This window comes from Triturus cristatus, chromosome 9 (assembly GCF_964204655.1).
Source record: "Triturus cristatus chromosome 9, aTriCri1.1, whole genome shotgun sequence".
NCBI lineage: Eukaryota > Metazoa > Chordata > Amphibia > Caudata > Salamandridae > Triturus > Triturus cristatus.
The window spans coordinates 995,888,702-995,910,767 of NC_140592.1; the positions used below are offsets into that span (position 1 = coordinate 995,888,702).

At 41.7% G+C, this 22,066-nt stretch overlaps 1 protein-coding gene across 2 annotated transcripts in view; it reads left to right on the plus strand.

Moving 5' to 3' along the window:
• The window catches only part of CEP128 (centrosomal protein 128), an 860,263-nt gene that overhangs the window by 114,850 nt on the left and 723,347 nt on the right, over positions 1–22,066 (plus strand). For both annotated transcript variants that reach the window (XM_085626613.1, XM_085626612.1), the window contains exons 4-5: positions 17,862–17,988; positions 20,915–21,036. In XM_085626613.1, coding sequence (XP_085482739.1) covers positions 17,862–17,988; positions 20,915–21,036 — 249 coding nt within the window. The remainder of the gene's footprint in view (positions 1–17,861; positions 17,989–20,914; positions 21,037–22,066) is intronic.

The following is a 22,066-nucleotide window of genomic DNA, read 5'->3' on the forward strand; positions in this document are numbered from 1 at the left end:
TGAAACATGTTGGTGAGGTCAGGCTATTTTATTTTTAAGCTCTTTAAAAATGAATACATATAAATGTAATCATTATATTTAAAATATTCTCAAATTTGAGGAGCTTATGCGTTGTAACTTTATTTTCATTAGTTCTAGGTTAAATATTCCTTATTTTAAATTATATTTATATTTTACATCAAAATATTAGTGTTTTTATTTTTTTAAAGAAATAATAAACTTTAAAAATGTATCACATATTTCCTATACAGAAATCAAACTGCTAGTGGCATCTTTATGGTTGTAAAATGGGTTGTATAATACAGTTAATGAATGTGTTCTTCATTCCTGTAGTCACCGGTATTAAATGTTTTCTTCTTGGAATTTAAAAGTGCATTACAAAGTTGTTTTTTTTTCTCAGACGCAACTTGGGACCATAAGAAATGGCAGCTTTTGGTATCAATTCTTAGACTATATAATAAGGAGTTGGCAAACCATAAGTAGCAGTAAATGACAGGGAAGCAATATCTGTATAAAAATCGATCACATAGGATACCCCACCAAATACAGTTCAACAAGTTTGTAATTTATTGTTTAGTTAATAAAAACCATAACAATTTTAGCTTAAAATCAACAGTGTCCACCAGGTTTCTCATTTAAAAGAGACTTAATTAACATCACAATAAGCATAGTTCCGTATGTTGGGGGAAATCTGAGCAGAATACCATGTTTAAAAACACAAAATACATAAGTCTAGCCAAAACTAGAAAACAGAAACCTCATTCTTAAGATGTAACAAAATACACATTACATCTGAAGTTGAAGATCACTGTGCTGAGATAAGAGGTTGATTCAGAGTGCAAAATAAGCATCGTATACACTGGCCGTGCTTACGAGGAGTATAAGGTGCATTATGCTATCTAATATTGCCACAGAATAGAATTCAATGTGCAAAAATAAGAAGTTAATACTGTGCAAAACGAACATACTATACCCTGACCTGGTTTGCTAGGGGTATAAAGTGCATTGTGCGATCTAAAACTACTTCACCAATTTCCTCCTACATACCAGCCCGGTCCCTCTGTCATCTAGGGGTAGATACAGTATGCAGAAACGAGCAAGGTAAACACACAGTCCTATCTTCGTTTAAGACCTTCTTAAATTGCATCCTCTTACTTAGCACATAAAGTGCTTTTGTGCATTGTGTTATCTGAAAATAATATTAATAGTTGTTTGTTGCCTTCCTGACAAACCCTTACATCTAACCTATCATAATAAAAGGAAAAATCAGGCTAAAATTCAAAGTGCATATGTTCAAAATAATAATAATAATAATAATCTTTATTCGGTTTTTTAGCATTGCAAAACCATAAAAGATATCATAGCATACAAATATTCACAGTAAAATTTGTTTTAAAAAGTATAATTAAATATACAGTTAAAAAGAGGGAAATGTAAACGATTAGATGGTATGCGAATTAGTCCTCAGTTTTACAGGTTATTTCTGTGCCTCATGATACACTTTAAAAAATTCAATACATGATAAACAGTACATTCTGAGTCCAAAGTTTGAAGTGCCAGCATAGCTGGACGGCATTGTCTGTGACCCCATTTTTTAGTAAAGGGATTATCCAGATTTTTCGATGGGTATAAAAAAATTTGCAAAACAATATTGTGTGCATGGTGGACTGTTGGGAAAGATCATCACATGGGCACGGATCCATCTGAGTATTCCAGTTGTTTTTTTCAGGAAATGACACTAGCCTGAAGAAAAGATTCATTCTGAACCTTGTTAGGAGCATCTTTTCATAAGTTGTAATCTCCAGAGTCAAATATGTTCAAAAGCTATAAAATTAATGATGTGAACATTTAAAACTATTAATAAACACTCAAGCTATTTGGGAGGCAAAATTCTCGCAATACAGATCCTGGTAAAACCCCAGCTATTGCGTGGGTGGGCATAGCAAATGGAGTGATTAAAGTCTGACGTTCTTCCAGATGGAGTGCTGTAGCCTTTAATTGCGCGAGATGTTGTTTTACATTTTTTACAAATTTAGCACATCACCCCAGGTGATGTACTATTGAAGGAAATGAAGGATCCCTGTGCACAAGTACCTACTCCCTCTGCCGGTTCAAGCTAAAGTCTCCTTTGCTGGATTAGAACGGGGCAACAACACAGCAGATGGGCCCATGATTCATTATATTTGTGGCATAACCTGCAGGCACTATTGATACCGAGCCTGCCCAGCGTGGATTAAAATCCCTTATTGGTAGAGCAAGTAATCCCATATAGAGGATCTGGGCCCGTGTTGCTGCATTAATGGGGTCCAAGAAGTAAGATTGGGGTTTCCCCACATGGTAGGAGTCCTTTAGAGGCTGCGCCACAACAGAGCTGTCAACCACAATTGAGAACTGTTCCCAGGAGGCCACTTTTGTTTCACTGTTCACTGCTGTCTTCCATACGGAGTATGGGATGGCCCCGCCCCCAAAAGCAGATACTTCAGTCTTGAGTATCCCGATCGCTTCTTTTAATTGGCTAGACCACGGGTTACCAGGGCTTTCATAGATGGCTTAAGAAGGCTTTTTTATAGAGTTATTGGAAGCCGTCCTTCGCTTTATGTAATATTTTATCATGGATGCCTTGCACTCAATGGATTGAGTTACTAGCCCCAACTCTAGTCTTAATCTGGTGCGTCAAGCATATCGTGGTTGCTGAAATAATTTTCTATATGCTCTGCTTTTGCATAACTCCGGGGCAGCGTCCAGAGCACCAGGGTAGGCAAGATGACTATACTGATGGGCTGTGGTTAAAGTTGTCTTCATTACTCGCGCTGCTTAGTAAGCGATTTAGTTGGCCAATCTCGTATGTAAAAGCTGCTGCCTTCTTTTTAAGATCATTTATTTGGGCTACGTCTGAGCGGCTTTTGCTAAACCACAATCCCAATTACTTATAATGCCTCGTGGTGGTGATGGTCTTGCAGCCCAGACGCCACGTCGACGTCTTCTTACGCTGATAGCTGGCTAATATCAAGGAGTTGGGGAGAGGAGTTGGCCTAACGGCTAGGGCGGTCGACCTTGAATCTGGGTTCGAGTCTGGGCAATGACGCTGAGCATCCTGTGACTCTGGGCAAATCACTTAATCTCCCCGTGCCTAACAAAAATGAATGTATCCTCATGCAATGCAACTGGTGCTATGTAAAGCACTCTGATACCCGATTCGGATCAAGTTTGCGCTATATTAAACTCAGTTTAAAAAAAAAAAAGGCTTTAGTTTTGGCGTGATTCACCTATAGATAGTTAGCTTTGTTAAATCTGTTCAAGGCGTCCAGTGCCGTTTGCAAACCCAATTTAGTGTGACTCATGACCACGATATCATTGGCAAATTGGATTGTTTGCAGAGTGATGGAACTGAGCTTTGGAGGAACCAAACTACTTTTATCCAGTGCCTTCCCTAAGTCAGCAGTATACAAGTTGAACAGCATGGGTGCCAAAATACCGCCCTGTTTTAGCCCACGGTTTGTGTCAACTTTTCATGTAACTGTGGATGGGCTGGTTTTCACCCGGACCCACGTCTCTGTATGTAAAGAAATAATGGGTCTTAGAGGATTTGATGGTATGCCCCATGCATCAAGCTTCCTCCGAAGGGTGGCCCTATGCACCCTGTCAAAAGCTGCACTATAGTCTATAAAGCAGCACAGAAGAGGTGGGATGTTCTTCTGAAGGGCACGATACCTGAGGACTAATAGTGGTTGGAAGTATCGGTAGTAGATGCCTGATCCTGAATCCTGATTGGGAAAAATGTCAAAATGTCCTCTTCAGCTACCCAGACTTCTAAATAGTCTAATAAAATTTGGACATGGACTTTTGCCTCAGTATCGAGTAAAACGACAAATCTGCAATTAACGCTAGCGTCCGATCTACGTTCTTGAATGTGGGGCCTGAAATGGATTCTCTCCAGATCTCAGGGATGACTTTGTTTTGAAAGGAATGGTTATAAAGCACTGGCAGCACACTGGCCCAGCTTGTGTGGGCATCCTTGAAAAGACCAGCTGGAAGGCCATTCGAACCTGGTGCTCCGTCTGATTTCAACTGTTTTAGTACTTTGGCCACCTTCAGAAAATTTGTTATACTTCCCAAGTCCGATTGACTCTCCTCCACAAGTTGATCCTGATCGTTGAACAAATTTTCAAGTACATTTTCCAGCTATTTAAGTAAGATAAAGGTATTTAAATGCTGAGTATGGATTTGAGGGTAGTTTGTGAATTGGTGCTTTATTTTAGCATTTGTTTTTTGGGTAAAGGGCACTTCAGTGGTTTTAGATTTGAACTTTGTGAGTGAAAAAAGAGGTTTTAGGGAAACTGGTTCTCTAAAGGGACAGAACTATTCTTAATTTATTTAAATGGCTCAGTTGCACCGTAGTCCAAAGATCCACAATGAGTAGGCCCAGAGATGCCTCTCGACACCTAATAAAATGCCTATTCCGTGAAATCTCATTGTACATATTGAGATTAAAAGGAGCTGTCACCCTTCATTTTTATGGGCAACAGCCTTTACAATGACGTTTTTACCACGTTGTGCCTTTACCACGCATTTATTAGCATGCATAATTCTACCACGTGTATGTTTTTACAAGGCATGCCTTAACCACACATCTAAGGTAAGTTAGGGAGTGGAGGGTCAACCCCCCACACAAATACATTGTTTTTATATATATAAAGAATGCCTGGTAATGGCTTACGTTGTAAAAGCATATGTGTTGTAAAAAGAAAAGTGGAATAAACATGCGTTGTTAAGGCGTGCAATGTATTTCCCTGCGCTATTTTGTCGGAAAACCCATTTTTATATTCATTCTTTAAATGAATGTGTTGTCTCTTAAAGTACTACAAGACATTGGTACCATCAGAAAATATATATATATATAAAAAAAAGCAAATATAAAAATAAAGATCCAAAAATGTTGATTGGGAAAAAAATATAAGCTTATGTATGGATGTATACGCTTAAGATGTGGACCTATTCTTGCGCTCGATCACTTGCCCAGTGACGGACACATAGTTGCTATATAACCAAGAATGTGTCTTTCTCCCAGGAGGCAGGGCACTGAGTTCTGCTGAGTACTTTATAAATTAAATTTAATAACTATGTCAGGTTCCAGGAAATAGGTATTTGGCATGCATGGATGCATTATTTTCTTTTCCTCCTGTAAATCCTGTGCATCTTGCAACCATAGGAATGCACTGCAGACCTACTGCATTCTCTTTGCATTTGAAAGTCACAGCGTAAAAACAAATGATCTTGCCTCGTGAAGTGCAATGTGTACAAACTATGTAACTGTGTCCACATTTTTAAAATTGTGTTAAACTACTAAACACTTACAAAAGTGAAATCAGACAAATGTTTAAAAATACGAAACTCATGACTGAAGATCAATGTTGAAATAACATTGTTTTGAACCATACACAAGACAGTTGTGAAAGATCTTTTGAAATAGTGTACAATCCCTTGAAAAATCGAACTATAACTGATGGTTGGGTTTTTCCCCAACTCTCAGGTGTTGGTAAATAAAAATATTAAACACCCAAACCTCTGTTCTGCTTACCCATGCCTGGAAAATATTATGCTTGATTGACAGCTATTTGTTAATCACCCTGCATGGTATCAGGTAATCAATAATCAACATATGGCATAACTAACGTTTCCTGTTACAGATGCAGCAACATATTACAAGTCGAAAGGCTCATAATCAAAGCTAGTGAGACATGACAATGAAGCATATGTTTCATCCACAGTGAACACAGTTACCCAAATCCTTATGCAACTCTGCACAAGTGCGGCATTTCCAGATAATTTATTTAAAGAATTATGCAATAATTAATAGATAGTAAAATCATAAAATGTATTGCAAGTTATCCAAAAACAAATTACAATTAAGGTGTGCACACTATGATTCAGTCTGCAGTGGAAATTTAGTCATCAGATATTAACAATCCATGGATCTAGTGTGCTGAATGGGAAACGGAAATTATTAATGAATGATGGAAGTCTATGGATGTAATATATTGGTGCAATATGACTAGAAAGGAGTGAACATAATTAGTCATATGTAATGTACCAAGAGGGCGGCCGAGTGATTTATAGCATGTTGTTAGACAGAAATTGGTTAAGTATTAACATCCCTAAGCTGATATAGTTTCACTGTTAGAAATGGGGGCCTTAGTTGGTAGAGGTAGATACCTTTGACCAAATAGGGACCCGTGCTTCTAGTCAGGGTAAGGGGGATACACACTTTAGATAACCCCTGCTCACCCCCTTGGTAGCTTGGCACGAGCAGACAGGCTTATCCCAAAGGCAATGTTGTTGCGGGGATTCTGCTTATGCACAGAACTATGTGCAGGAAACCAGGACCTCAGTGAATTGTGCTGTACCAAAAAACTCACCTCAGTACCTAGAACCCCTACCGACTAGCATCAGTGTCTCATTCGTTCTCCGTATCATATCGAAGCTACCAATGATTAGACAACCCAGAACAAGTGACTTAGAATACTCTCAGGAACGGTGGGAATCAAGAACACCTTTTCGTTGTTATTCTCATATCAGTCCACAATGTGAGTAATCAGAGACATGGAAAAGTAAAAAAAAATTATTTTTAACTACGTGCTCAGATGCAGTACGTTGGCTAACATAAGCAAACCAATGATTAGAAATAAAACCATCAGCATTGTTACAATTCAATAGAAAACACAGGAAGAAATCCTATTACAATGATAGTGGAAACAGGTCCTATAATTTCTTGTGTACCACCCTCCCCTGGCTAATAAGCTAGTTTTATAATATTAGAAGGTTTCTAGGTTTGAATGGGGAACCCAATACCTCAAAGATCAGCTTAGGTGAATCACATCACAGGATCAGCACTGCTTTCTGTGTCTGGAAAGGTTTTCTCCAAGTGTGTCAGCATCATGCATGCAATGCAATAATAAAGGCACTCGAGTTTCAGAAATTTGCAGCTGTGTGCTTGTTGTGTCTAGAGCGTGGGCCGATCAGCCTGAATTCAACAGCATACATTGTTATTTGACCTTGAGGGTTTCTGCACACAGTGTTCAGACTAAGGTCGCGGTGTAAGTCTAGGGATGTGAAAAACAGACCGTTCTCATGTGAAGAAAAAGCAAGCAAGCAGTTTTACTTATAATAACCGCTACCTGTAGTGTCATGTGCAAAAGCAGCAAAGTGGCAATGTGGCGTTTAACTTCTAAAACGCTTATGCTAACATAGCAATGTGTGCAGGCAAATCCCTGTCTTCACTACACCCCCCCTTGATCGGACCATGAACAAAATAGGGAATCAATGGCGGAACGCAGAGTTCAAGTTCGAGTGAGACAGAACCAAGTTCATATATTGCCAATCCGCATAATTGGTAGTGAAAGTTCGCAAAGGTTGTTGGGAAAAAAATTTAAAAACAAAAAATCAATCAGGGGCGGTATACGGCCCATTTTGGAGAATTTTCTTTTTTTTTAAAAATTCAAGTTAGTATGTGTGGAAGATGGACAATTGCCAATCTAATCCATCGACGTGTAAGCAAAGTATGTAGCAACAGCCTCCAACAGGAAGTCATTGTAATGCTCAGTAAATTATTCAGCCATCCAATCTAATAAAGTAAACAAACATACATGTTCTTTGATTACCGGAGCCTCTAGCACCATCAGAGGACAACTTGCGTGTTCTTCGAGATAACTTCGCGCCAGGAAATCATGAGATGCTGCATATATATCCCAATTTCCTAGGATTCCGTGCGCAGCTGCACAGGCCATAATCCCGATGCCAGAAGAGTCCAACTCATGAGCCACTAAGGGACTCATCAGTCGATCATAATCCGGGGTAGGAGACGCTGTGTTCGACAGGCACAAATCTAGAGCCCATTCAAATGAACAATCAAGGCAATGGAAACCAGGTTGCACGCAAGTAAAGTATGAGAACCGGAAGGACAATCCATAGGCTACTCTCAAAGTGGGCAGAGGTAGCGTTCCATAGTATTCAAGCATCCAGTTGCGCAGTCGGAGCAGCCAGGGCAGACTGTTGTGTGATACAGATAGTGCAGCCATTGTGGAGCAAACAAACTAACAGCAGCACACCAGCAGTCAAGGCGAGGATTAATGGAAGCCCGCTGAAGACACTGGAAAAAATAGAATGAAAAAATGCCAGTATCGCACCAAATATTGTTTGGAACGAGGTCACAAGGCCGTAGCCCACAACTTTGAAGAAATGCACCAAGCCAGCTGTTGACGAGGCATTGAATATAGTGTGAATCAGAGCACCGAAATGAAGTGGGAGATCTGTATTTAAAAGAGCCTGCACCTCGGTGCGGGTGTTAGCTACGTGAAGGACAAATGTTTCACAAGAAGAAGTTAGGGCGACTTCTTTTTGAGACAATAGAGCCCTTATTCTGCTCATCTTGTTGAACTCTGCTTTCAAGATTGGTATAGAAGGCCAGATGGATACATCGAGTCTCCCATGCGGGTGTGGGAAAAGTACATTCTTACAACAGACCACTTGTTGGGAGACAGTTACAATGTATGGAATGCCAGCTAGCATCCTGCAACACGCCTCATTATTTAAAAGCAAATAGCTACCGTTAGCTAATAACGTGAAAGTTGACGTAATTGCTGGCACAGGATTTCCCTTCAAAATGCAAGCTAAATTCAGGGCGTGAACATTGCAAGTGCCATGCAATTGGATGTTCCTACAAACTACTGAGTGATCAGGTGTGGAAGTGCAATCCTCTCCCTTTAAATAAACCTCTTTACCCTTTCTCATGCACCTGTATGTAAATGGGAGGGACCAAACTTCATGTATGAAAGTGGTACCTAGTGGTTCATATCTGCCTAAGGCATAGTGTTTCATACATGAACTGAACTTAAACAATGGAAAAGGTAAAGTGATTAACCCATGGATAAGCCACACAGCTGAGTTTGATTCGGCCACAGAGAATGGTAAAGGTTCCAACTTTTCAATATGCAATAGTGAATATGTTGCATCCTTCATGGACATGAACTGTTGTTTGTCTGTCAGATTAAACTGCAGGAATTAAGATGAAGTATTCATGTAGTCCAAGGGAAATTTCCCTGCCTTCAATGTTTGTAAAGTCCATGCAAACTGCATTGTAGAACGCAATTGATTTTGCCCACGGGATAAGACAGACATGTCATCCTGTAGAATATCCATAAGAGATGAAACAATATTATATAATGTGTAAATTCTGGAAGAAAGAGTGTTAATGCTATTACCAATGACAGCAAGCACTTTTTTCCAAATGTGCTTGATCAATAGCCCTCAATCTAGAAGCGGCTTCAATTTGAGATAATTTCCAAACTTCGTTATAAATAGCATACCCATCTTTTGGACCTGCCACCCATAGGGCCCTTAACAAAATTATTCAGATCTACATATTCAGTTAATTTGGACAAATGTAGTTTAACTGACGCCAAGGTGGAATGTTGAAGCCAGCTTTGATATAATTTACGTACTGAATAGGTAGTAACAGAATGGGAAGATTCAAATCGGGGGTCTACTCTAACTTGAGTATATCCGGGGATCAGACCCAGAAAACAATGGTGACAGGAATCCAAACTTTTCTGCCATAATAACCATCCTTGAGGATCCAGGGTAGAAATATTAAAGGATGTATTAGTAATCAGGGACTGCAATTCATCAAGGGACATATCCGTGTGATTATCCCAGGTTGGCTAAGCGCTCAGATCAGGAATAATAGGGGCATTCATTTTATTTTAGAAGTAGCCAATCCAACACAGGTGGTCTGAAAAATGGTAGAATTCAAGAATAATATATGGTTTCGGGATAAAGCATGCACGATGCAAAGCCTCGGAACCTTGCACCTGCCAGGTTTTAGAACCGCAAACAGATTTAAGATCAATGGTATCTTTCCACAGCTCATAGCCCCCTATAGCGAAGTCATCCATAAAGGACTTCGAATACAGTACACTGAAATTGGTAAAATATGTACATTTTTTCATTAGAGTTTTGGAACTGCCTTCAATGGGAGCTGGACAATGTTCCCATTGTGTATAATTTACGACATTCCTAAATGTATTCGCTTTATGCAGGAAATGATTGCCATAGTGTTGGTAGCAAAACAACTCTCCATAATTTGCTGAGCCTAAATACAAATCTTCAGCATCAAAAGCAGCATAATATTTCAAATCAGAAAAAGGAGCCTCAACAGCTTGGACATCCCAATCATCAGAGCGTATGTTTGGTTTCACAACATCCCCCATAGAAACACGAAGTACATTGGGGACATTAATCATCTCCGTGGGACCATGAATTTGAAATTTTACAGCATCCCATACAATCCCATCTAACACAGGCCAGGCAGTAATATTAACAAAAGTCTGGTCCCTCTTCATGATGTCTGATGTCTGATGAGGAGTAGGGTGCCAAAGTTCCATCAATTAATCTAATTGCAGATCTTTTGGTTAAATAGTGTCCATTCACCAGACGAAAAAAGATAACTACAAATCCAATGGACATGAACAAAAAAATACATATGAGCACCAGCCAAATGTAAGTCCACGGGGGAATTAAAAAATGTCTTTTAAACCAAACAGCAAAAACTGAAATTTTCGAGGGGGTACTCAATGTTGTAGAGTTAGTGTCAAACGAAAAACGTGACTGGTCAACTGCACTTGATTGCACACCATGCAACGACACATCTGTGGGATAGGTATACACAGTCTCTTTTTTTTATTTTTTATTTATTTATTAATGATCCGCTCACAGTGATGTACATTGCTTCATGCCTACAACCCTGAGGCCGGCTGAATAAACTTCGTGAGATATTTCGTGGCACCGCACATCCCAACCTCCCTCCACTCCTGTCAACACAATTGTCGAATCAGTAATGCGTTAGGAGCGTCCGATAGTTCAGCATAGTACATCCTTGCCATAGTAGTGATCTTCACCAAAGTCCGCAGTTTTCTCAGTTAACATACCTTATACAAAACACCCAACTCCCACCCCACCCTCATCCGAGCCTGTAGCATCACATGGGCCGTAGCCCTCACATGTTGCCTACTCTCATACACCATCTAGAGCCGCGGCTCCCCACAGAGAGCCGCTCCCCCCGCTGCAGAACATCACACACACGCCTGTATGTATACACAGTCTCTTCATGGGGACCACCAGCCGATGGAGTCAATAATGGATTAGTAACTGTATGCATCTTGGTAGCAATGTCAGGCCTGTTCGTACTTGCCGGAGCCAAAACAGAATTTCTCAGCATTGCTGGACAAGAGACCGCTGGAGTCATACTAAGAAGAATCAACCACTCGTTGTGGTTTGACATTGTCAATGGAGATGTACCTGTTATCCTTGCGACCAGGAAGAGGAGGTAAAATGACTGTTCTTGTACCCTGCACGCCAAGCACTGGAACAGGTGCACGATAAAAGAGGGGCCGAACTCCTTCTTGTTCCCCACCTTCTCACGGACCAGGTCACCAACTCGAGATAGCCAGCCAACTACCGGAATCTGAAGTGCAGCATCAGTTGTGGAGGGCAAGTGTTCCTTTGCAAGACTGTCTCGAGCCTCTTGTACATTCTGTAACACAGCAGAATGATCATCTACGTCAAAGGGGGCTGCCGCCGCCGCCATGTCTAGGCCATCAAGGTCCGGGACAAACATTTTTATGCCAAAGAGCATTTCGTATGGGGTCCGCCCACCCGGAGACCTTCTAGGGAGATTATTAAGTGCACGTTGAACGCTATACAAATGGGCCAACCACTTCCTGCCAGTACCTAAAACCCTAGCTGTCAAGGATTGCTTTAAGTCACGGTTCATTCGCTCCACAACACTATTGCCCTCAGGCTGGTATGGGGACGAAAATTTGGCTTGGACCCCCAAAGTCCTCATGGCATCCTTGTACGCCTTAGAGGCGAACGCCGGACCCTGGTCCGAATGGAGGGTACCACATGCAAACATTCCCACAAAGACACGCAAATCTCTGATGACAGTTCGAGCATCAGCACTCCTTTGTGGCCAGACCCATAGAAAACGTGTGCACGAATCCACTGCAACTAAGATGTACTATGCAGTATCAGAGGAGAAAGGACCGCAGTGATCCAAATAAACACACCCAAGTGGTTTATTAGATATGTACAGCTGTGTTTGAGGTGGACGCGCAGCAGTCGAAGGTTTAATCTGCTGGCAAATGTCACAAGTAAGGACATAATCACAAGTCTGTTTATACAATCTGCGCCACCAGTAACATTGTTGTAAGATAGTAACAGTCGCTGAGACGCCTACATGGGCTGAAGCCATACCTTCGTGAGCGGTTGTTATCAAATTAAGTCTGCGGTCCGCGTTGGGAATCAACCGGTCACCAACGTCGTTAAGTCTCACATAGGGAACTTTATCAGGACTTAAATGATGAGAGTATTTAGAAGGGAAACCTCGAGGGTAATTATCACCCTTCTCTGTTGCAGCATTGGCTGCCAAGATGTCATCATCAATCTTACTTTTGGATCTTGTAACTGCTGCTACCAGATATGTTGCCACTGCTGTTTTCGCTGCTTCATCAGCTAAACGGTTGCCAACAGCGTGTACCTCTAGGCGCTGGTGACCAAGAGTATGAATTACATTCACGAGCGGCAGACGTTGTTTAAGTTCTGTGATCCTAACTCAAAGCATTTTATGTTTGATTGTGCTACCTTTGGAATCACAATATTCACTTTGAGACCAAAAGAATAAATTGTCGTTGAAAGATTGAACACAGTAGTATGAGTCACTTAGAATAAGTGTAGTCACTCAAGGATCAGCAAACTCTAGTGCAAGCACCAGAGCATGTAGCTCTGCCAACTGGGCGGTACAATCACCCAATGTCTGCGTATGCACGACATCAGACTTGAATTCTCCATTCACAAAAGTACCAGCCACTATTGCGCAGGCCGCTGAATAAGCATGCTTAGATTCCGTCGCCGGTTGCGCCGAACCGTCAGTATAAATGATACAATGGTAATCCTCAAGCGGGCGCAAGGACAGAGGAGCTGGATGAACAAATTCATACTGCAAATACTCCTGAGTCTGCAATGAGGCATCAAAGATGAAAGTGACATCCGGAGACGTCAAAGAAGTGGCCCATTGTATCCAACGTGGATGCAAAGCTTTAGAATTCGGTACACTGGCTTTCGTCACTGCCTCAAGGGCAGGTTACGGTGTGACAACCAACATGCGTTTTCCTTGCGATAGCGCTCTCTCTTTCAGAATCGCCATCTGTACTGCAGTTAACACCTTCTCGACTGTGGAAAAGTGCATTTCAGCCGAAGTGTACAAGTGTGACTTGTAAGCAATAGGGACCGTGTAAATGTCACATACAAGTACAAGGGTTGTTGCAAAAATAAACTTGCAGATGATAAATGCAACACTTTAGTCTCAAAGTACCTGCGATGCGTTACGCAAAACAAACAAAAGGGTCGCAGAGAAGGTGATGCGTCGATTCTTCCTGCGCTCCAGTTACGATGCGACAAGATGGCACCTCAATGCATTGTGACAATCCGGTGCGATGCGACAAAATGGCATCTTTGTTGCGATGTGACCACGTGGAGGCGCTGCGTACACGCATGACGGCCGTGCCGCGGCGGTGACTAGTCGCAATTACAACTTTGGGAAGAAGCGGGACTGCAGGTGGTGGGAGACCTATATGAAAACGGGATTCTGCTGACCTACCAGACTCTCCAAGAGAGGTTTGATTTGCCAAGGGGAGGTTTCTTGCTGCACGCAGCGCTTACCAGAGCGATGCAGGCGCACGGGAAGGAGGGGCTGATGGAGCCTCAGACGTCGATGGCTTGCCAGTACACTATGATGGCGGCAGGGACTGTCAGGGCGATCACGTGCCTATATTCTAGAATGCTTCTGGAAAACCTACCGCCCCTAGCCGAATTGAAGGGGAAGTGGGAGAATGATCTAGGTAGAGCTATCCCTGAGACAGCCTGGGCGCAGATAGTGCGACGAGCCTGGAAGAGCACGAGGAACGCAAGGTTTCAGCTAGTGCACTTCTATATCCTCCACAGAGCATACTTGACACCTGGGAAAATCCAGAAATACTTTAAGGTTCAGGAGGCGGCATGTCCCAGATGTATGAGAACTGGGGTGGAATTGGACCATATGCTGTGGTCTTGTCCAGCGATGGGTCTCTACTGGAAAGAGGTGGGAGATACCCTGAACGAGGTGACAGAGAGGCGGCTGGTGTTTGATATGGCCGTTAGTATACTGCACTGGTTCCCACACACGTCCAAGACTAGGATCACGAGCAAATTCGTAGACATGGGACTTATATTAGCAAAACGGGAAATCACGAAATGTTGGAAAGCAACAGTGGGTCCCACTAGTAAACGATGGAAGGGGGAATTTCTCAAATGGGCCACCAGCGAGGGCGCGCTACGGTATCAATGGGCGCGCAGACGCAACGACGATAAGGCGCTAGAAGCGGCAGCTGCGTGGGAGGCGTTAGTGCAGGCACTACGAGATTATGAGCCAGGTGCTGATGGCGGAGACCGAGCCGGGGATGAGGGGATAGCCCCGGAACAAGCTGGGTACATCACATAACTCAACACGTAGACATTCCTTGGACTGTAAGATACAAGAGGACAGAGACGGCCACCTGAGTTGTTGGTGAGGACTGAGGGAGGGGGGAGGGAATTTATAATTTTTATAGTGTTTAAGAGTAGGGGTTTTGTTACGAAGGTTTTTGGTTTGTGTGATGCATAGCTCTGGAAGGATTTCCATGGCCTTGCATTAGGTATTGTATGATTGGCGGGGGGCTTGTGTTCAATCCTCAGGGTATATACTGGAAAAATTTGTAAGGATTTATATGTGATTGTACAAAAAAACAATAAACTACGTGAACTCGGTGGTTTTCTGGGCCGCGACGGGCCCTGTGACACGCTTCCCCGGTGATGCGACAACACCCTCGGCGACGGCGACACGCTTCTCCGGTGATGCGGTGGCGATCAGTGGTGGTGCGCTTCCTCAGCAATGCGACGGCCCTGCGACACGCTTCTTCAGTGATGCAAAGGCACCCTCTGTGGCGGCGGCATGCTTCTCCAGTGATGCGACGGCAAACGGCGGCAGCGATGACACGCTTTCCCGATGATGCGACAGTGGCTGCTGCGGCGGTGGCACGCTTCTCTCTCGTTACGTGGCGCTTCCAGCAAAAAGGCCTTGCACACAGTTACAGGCCCTCCTGGCAGACTGGAACTCCCAGCAAGGAAGTTCAGGGAAGCTGGGGGTGAAGTCCTTTTGTGCCTGGGACTTCAGAAACAGGCGGCCAGCTCTTCTCAGGCCCTTGGAGACTTTTCTTCAGATAGACACAGCACACAGCAAAGTCCTTCTTCCAGCAGGGGACACAGCACACAGCAAAGTCCCTTGGTCCTCTCCTAAGTAGAAACAGCTAACTGCAGCCCAACCTTAGACACACACCAAAGGCAGTACTCCTCCTCAGTCTCTTCAGCTGTTCTCTGTGGCAACAGGTTCCTCTTGATCACGAAGTAGTCTTGGAAACTTTTATATCCCTGTGTTTCGGCAACAGGAGTCCAGCTCTTCTCAGGCCCTTCAAGACTTTCTTTTCAGGACACAGCACACAGCAAAATCCTTTCTTTAAGCAGTGGACACAGCACACAGCAAAGTCCTTCTCCTTCCTTTGGCAGAAATAGCAACTGCAGGCCAACCCCAGACACACAGCAAGGGAAGTACTTCTCCTTCAACTCTTCAGCTTTTCTCCTCAGCAAAGGTTTCCCCTCGATTCCAAAGTAGTCTAAAGTTCAGGGGTTTCAGCTCTCATATTTATACCCTAAAAGTCTTTGTTCTCTGTGTGAGGGGTCCTGGACCCAGTCCAAACCAGTTCTGGGTGCACTCTGCCATTGCACAACTTCTTCCTTTGTTAGTGTGGGCCAGGACACCGCAGGAGGTGGAGCCAATATTGTGGAAGGCAGGCACAACCCTATTCAGGCCCAGGTGCTACTCCTCCCACCTCTCCAAATGCAGATCGGCCTATTCAGCTTAGTGCTGACTCACCCAGACTCCTGGAGCCACCCCAGCCCCTGTCACTCTCAAACCAGACAGTCAATAGACAAACAGGTAGAGTCACACAAAGATTGGACAAGAAAATAGCCACTTTCTAAAAGTGCTATTTTCAAACACAGAAGTTAAAAACCAGCCTTACTAAAAGATGTGTTATTGAATTCTGAGTTCAGGGATACCAAACTCCAATTTTCTATCTTGCTCCTATGGAATATGCAGGTTAACATGTTACACAGCATTCCCCATTCTGTCATATAAGCAAGATAGCCTTTCAATAGTGAAAAACAAAATTGTCAGTATTTCACTATCAGGACATGTTACCCACACTAGTACATGTCCTACATTTCACATACACTGCACCCTTCCCAGGGGGTTACCTTGGGCCTACCATAGGGGTGTCCAATGTGTAAGAAAATAGAAGGGTCAGGCCTGGCAAGTGGGTGCACTGGCCAGGTCAACATGGCAGTTAACAAACTGCGCACAGGCACTGCAGTGGCAGGCCTGAGACCTCATTTTAAGGCTACTCATGTGGGTGGCACAATCAGTGCTGCAAGCCCACTAGTAGCATTTGAATTACCAGCCCTGGCACACTCTGTGCACTTTACTAGGGACCTACTGGTAATACAAATATGCCAATCATGGACAGCCAATCACAATAACAATTTACACAGAGAGCATATGCACTTTAGCACTGATCAGCAGTGGTAAAGTGCCCAGAGTCCTAAAGCCAACAACCACAGGTCAGGAAAAAAAATAGGAGGAAGAAGCAAAAAGTTTGGAGATAACCCTGCAAAAAGGGCCATTTCCAACATTCACAATTTGTGTGTGTATTGTGAATATCTTGATTATTTTTTTTGGTGTGTGATTCATTCTATTTTAACCATTAAGTTAGTTCAAGAACGTCTCTCCTTAAACTCTACAGCCTGCTTTTAGGTAGTTTTGTGTATGGCCAACCTTTTCTGGTGTATCTAGAAATGTGTTTCTTCTGCATTCCTCTTTACAGATAATTGAGAAATTTGAGACAGATAACTGAAGGAGAACTTCTAAAACAAAAGCTATTTACTAAATGTTTGCAGAAAAGGGAACTTAAACACTGCAACTTAGAAAACAACATTTTCAGAAATGTAGCCATTTAATGTTAAAGCGACTTGCATGAGTATGGAATGGAAATAGAGACTTTGGGCTTTCTTCAATGAAGAGAAAGGAGCAGCAGGAAAAATAGAAATGCTGAAATCATGCTGTTCTAGCTTTCTTTTCCATAGATGAATATCTTTTCTCGTTTTGTGTGTGGTTTATTTTTGCTTTAATTCTTTATAGGCCCCTATCTCTATCCAGCCAGTTGAACTACTTGTTAATTAGCTTGTATTGGAGACTTGAAAATACTTTAATTTGTGTGGGAGGAGATAGAGTGGGTTCTTAACCCAAACTCAACTAACAAATTCATCATCAGAGGAGGAAGAATCTTTAGAAGCTCTTTTTGTATAGCAGAGAATGCAACAATTATTGATACCATTGTAAAAGCGCTTATTTAGACTGATATCATTATGAAATATGTATGCATTTCATTCCCCCTCTCCAAAAAGCAATTTTTAGTTGAAAGTTGTAGTCTTCTAAAACAACTGTTCTTAAAACGAGAAGCCATGTAGTAGCATGCATACACATAGAATATTGTTTATTAATACTATGATGTGATGCAGTTGGTTTTACCAGTTTTCCTTGTTTTCTGTGGTCCGGACAAATTTCAGAGATTCTGAGGTTTTAGAGACGACTTAAATGAGTTCTCTCTTTTTCATTACAGTTGAAAGAGACCCTGGAACAGTCAATTGATGAGCTCCGGAGCCAAAGGATGTCTCGACTTTCGGGAGCCAGAAGTGCCTCTCTTTCTAGTTTATATGCAAGTGACCTTGAAGGTCCAACAGCTACAGGTATTAATGTCCAGTGGTGGACCGGGGAAATAGTCCCGTTCCCACATGCTGTAAATACTATCTTATGTCGGGCAAGAACAATGAAGGGTCTTGCCTGTTGCTCCTGGCTAATCCTGGGAATTTATGAAATATGCCTATGGAGTAAAACTGTCCAATCCTTTTTTCTGGTAGGTAGGCGGCGGGGGTTTCCTCTAATTATCAAAGTAGTAGGTACATCATACCAGTATCAAAGGTGAGACTACAGGAGTTCCCCACTATCTGGGACACTGGATAATCATTCTGCACAAGAATGTTGGCACACTACGCCTCTTTGTGGTAGTTTAGTTGGTCATTCAAGTCTTAGCACAATAGCATGTTGCATGAAGCTTAGATCTAGGTGCCGTATAGCACACCCATCAATGAAATTCTAAAGTTCTGTGGGCAGTCTAGTGGTTAATTACTAAGATGAGTCTTCCAAGGCAAACAAAATAGAACATTGCTATAGAAAGTTAACTACACAATGAGTAACTCACCACAAGACTAACTAGATGTTTTATACCAGCATCTCATTTTCCTTTATGTCTGTTTACTTGTCCTATTCACCTCTTGTGTTGAATGGGGGTTCAATACAAAATTAGATGTTTAAGAATATTAATCCATATCAAGAATGCACAGGGTAAAAATGTCAATCCTGTCTCTGACCCATAAAACCGAAGACACATATAGGGTATTGGGTTTTTCTGCAGTAGCAGCCTGCATAATATTGCATTTATGGCAGTAGGCTCGGAGAGCAAATCCTAGAAGTGTGAAATTCAGAATAGAAGGGTGGAACAATTTTTGATCATCTGAGAGGTTTTTAGCACAGTTTTCGCTGGAGATCAAAATAGTTTATTTTTAGTCTGTCAGGACTTCATTTGACAGTTCATGACCATGGCTTTGTATGGAAAAATGACATTATCTCTAAACAGTATATTTGAATCTTGTTTTCTACAAATGATTATAATTGTACTTATCCTAGCTGTCAGTTGGGCATATTTCTCAGGTTTCTTTTTACATAACGGGTGATCTTAAACTTCACTAAGAATGTTTACAACAACTACAGTGATATGTTTCTTTGAATTCTAAATGTTGGCCCAAAATTAGCTAGGCATTATTTTCAGATTTTATTTGTTTTAACAGTGTGTGAACATGCATAGTTGTATTTCCTAGTTAGTAGGTATTCGTGTAATGGTTTAACGTATGCCAGTTGCCTTGCCACTACAGATTGTTCATGGTTTACCACAATTTGCAAGGTTGAAATGGCATGCTTTTTTGCTGCAGAGTCGTTTACCAACGAGTCAGGGGAACAACGTTTATAGGGCATATACCTGTTTGAAGAACACCAAGGATAGTTGCAGGAGTAATGTTTACAATTTGAGAGGACAAGGAATTTTGGGTAACTGTATGGAAAGAGATTCCGTTCCAACGTGATGTGAAACAGAAATAGTTTGGAGTTTAGTTGCATCCAACTCCTGGCACTCCAAGGCCATATGACTTGTAACCTTTGGTTAAGGCGGAGGTGTTCTCCCTCTGATATGCCAACATGGCAAAATAACAGGGTGAATGATGGAAGGGTTGAATTATGAATATTAAATAAAACTAAACAGTGAAGGTTGGGGATCATATGAAATTCCAAGGTCAAGATTATTTAGTGAGAATGTGAAAGACAATTGAGAAGGAATGCATCATAAACCTAAGCTGAAAGAACTGGTTCAAGTGACACTAGACAGTCCATCCGGTGATTTTGGGTGGTTAAATAGGTTTGATCTATGGCAGTTGTCCAAGCAGTTCATACCAGGCCGTACATATTTTGTCATGTCCAAATCTTCAAAGAGGGGGAGTGTCTAGAAGAAGGAAACCGATAATTGCCAATTAGTAACCACTATAAGTTTGTGAATGTTCTGATGATGAAAAAATAAAAAATGAGAAGCAAGTTATGACATTAGTGATAAGAGTAAAACTGTAGTATTTTTGGAAATACAAAGAATCTTGGCATGGGAAAGAAAGGGAAGTGCTTTTAGAGAAGCAACAGGACGTGTGCAAGGCAATTAGGAGAGTCAAATGAGCAAGTATGAAGAAAGAAACAAGCACACACCTCATGAGGGGTGGTAACACATTAGATACCTCAATAATTGTAGGAATGGTGAAGTTACAATTGTAGTTCTGAAGATAGAAGTGTGGAAAGGGAGTAGTAGAAAGCTGACTTACTCAAGAAGGATAAGAAATTCTTTGATTTCAGTGTGGTCTTTAACACTACCATACACACCACTGATAAGCATTTTAAGTAGGAAGCTGAATTGGATTTGGAGCTCGCCAAATTATGGAATACCTAGGGTGTAAAAAAATGTAGTTCATTCCAAGAAAGGAAGTGGTCAGTGGAAGACTACACTGATTAGTATGAGGGCCCAACTTTTGTTTTCAGTGCCATTGTAAGCCATACTGTTGGAAGGCAGGAAAGGAAGGCTTCTTTTTGTTCATTTCAAGATGACAATGTGATCTGTAATAGAGTTAATATACTGGAAAGGGTGAATTACAAGAAGAGATTTAAGATACCATGTTGAACATTAACAGAGGAAGCAAATAAGATTCAGTACAGACAAGTTAAATCATGCATTTGAGATAATGAAAGCCTCGGAGCGAATCAAACATTAAGAAGCGAAAAATCTATAAAAAGAAGTTTAAAATAAACGTGTGATGGGGATGTAGCGGGAAATTGTGCTGATCAAACAGGGGAAGGATCTTGTTTTTTCCCCCTTACTCAGAAGTATGGTATGACGTTATTGTTCACCCTGGAGTATGCAGTTTTGTAACCATGCCCAAACAACAGAGCTAGTCATTCCCCTTCTTACCACGAACCAGTTGTTCTCAAGGACTTATATGACACAATATTTTCATCCTTTTCATTCAGGGAGCCAACGTTTTGTACCTACCTCACCCCTCAGGGACTATGTGAATTCACGAGGCGCCAGACCTCGCAGGTCGAGGTCAGCAAGTGTCCGATTCATTGACGATATGAACCAAACTGGCCAGGTAAGCGGAATTACTCTAAAAAAGATTTGAAGGTATGTGTTGCAGCATCTTTTCTTTCCAGAACATTTTTTGTTCCTTGATTCTCTCAACGCATCTTTTCGCTTTTGTAGATTCTAGTCTCTATTCTGATGAATAGCACTTAAATGTTAAGACCTTGAGCATACAGCCAAGTGCCTATGTTTCTGGGGTTTATTAAATGTGTATCTGAAGAGGTACTCTTTGCAGGTGGGAGCCTAATGTGGGTTTTATATGTGACGGTATTTTTGCTGTTGAAAATACCTAATGAGATATGTGGAAAACTAGCATGAGTAAAATATTTTAGTAGTGCTTTCTGTAGAGGCTCTTTTCTTAGTGAGAATTTCTAAAGCAGCAACCACACTTGAGAAACTAAAGGAAATGTGACTATCTTGACAAGAGTTCTCCCTATAACATTGGTCTGTTTGAACGTGCATTGCACTCTGTGGGCCTCTCGTTTACTCAAAGTTACCTAGTGTCATTCCGATGTGAATGTGGTCATCAGTGTAGAGGAACACATAGCTCTCAGTGTCCATTCCTGCATCTCAAACAATCTCCAACAGTAGGCATTCTAGTATGTTTACTTGTTTGATGTCATCTGAGGCTTTGAGATCTATTATAGAATCGTTCACTGGATAGCTCCTTTAAAAATGTCTTAGTTTATGTCTGATAAAAACTGGAAGGGGTTTGTATATTGTATGTTTTGTATTGAAGATTTGGCTGTGGCTAGCTCTGTGAAAAGAAAGGACTATGATGTGATCAAGATAAGGAAATTATTAGGATTCAGTTGCTCCTAAGTGCGTAAAGAAGAAGGAGGCTAAAGGCGGGAGCATAGAACCATTAAATCCATAAAGGAATTGCCCTTAAAGGAATGCTGTTTACAAAGTCCATAGGATCTGTGGGAAAAAAAGGCTGCACTAAGAGTAGATCAATTAATCCTGGGTGATGATGAGTTTTCTTGTATTAAGATATGTGGATCTGTTGTTTTTGCTAGAAGTATACAGTTCTTATCCTT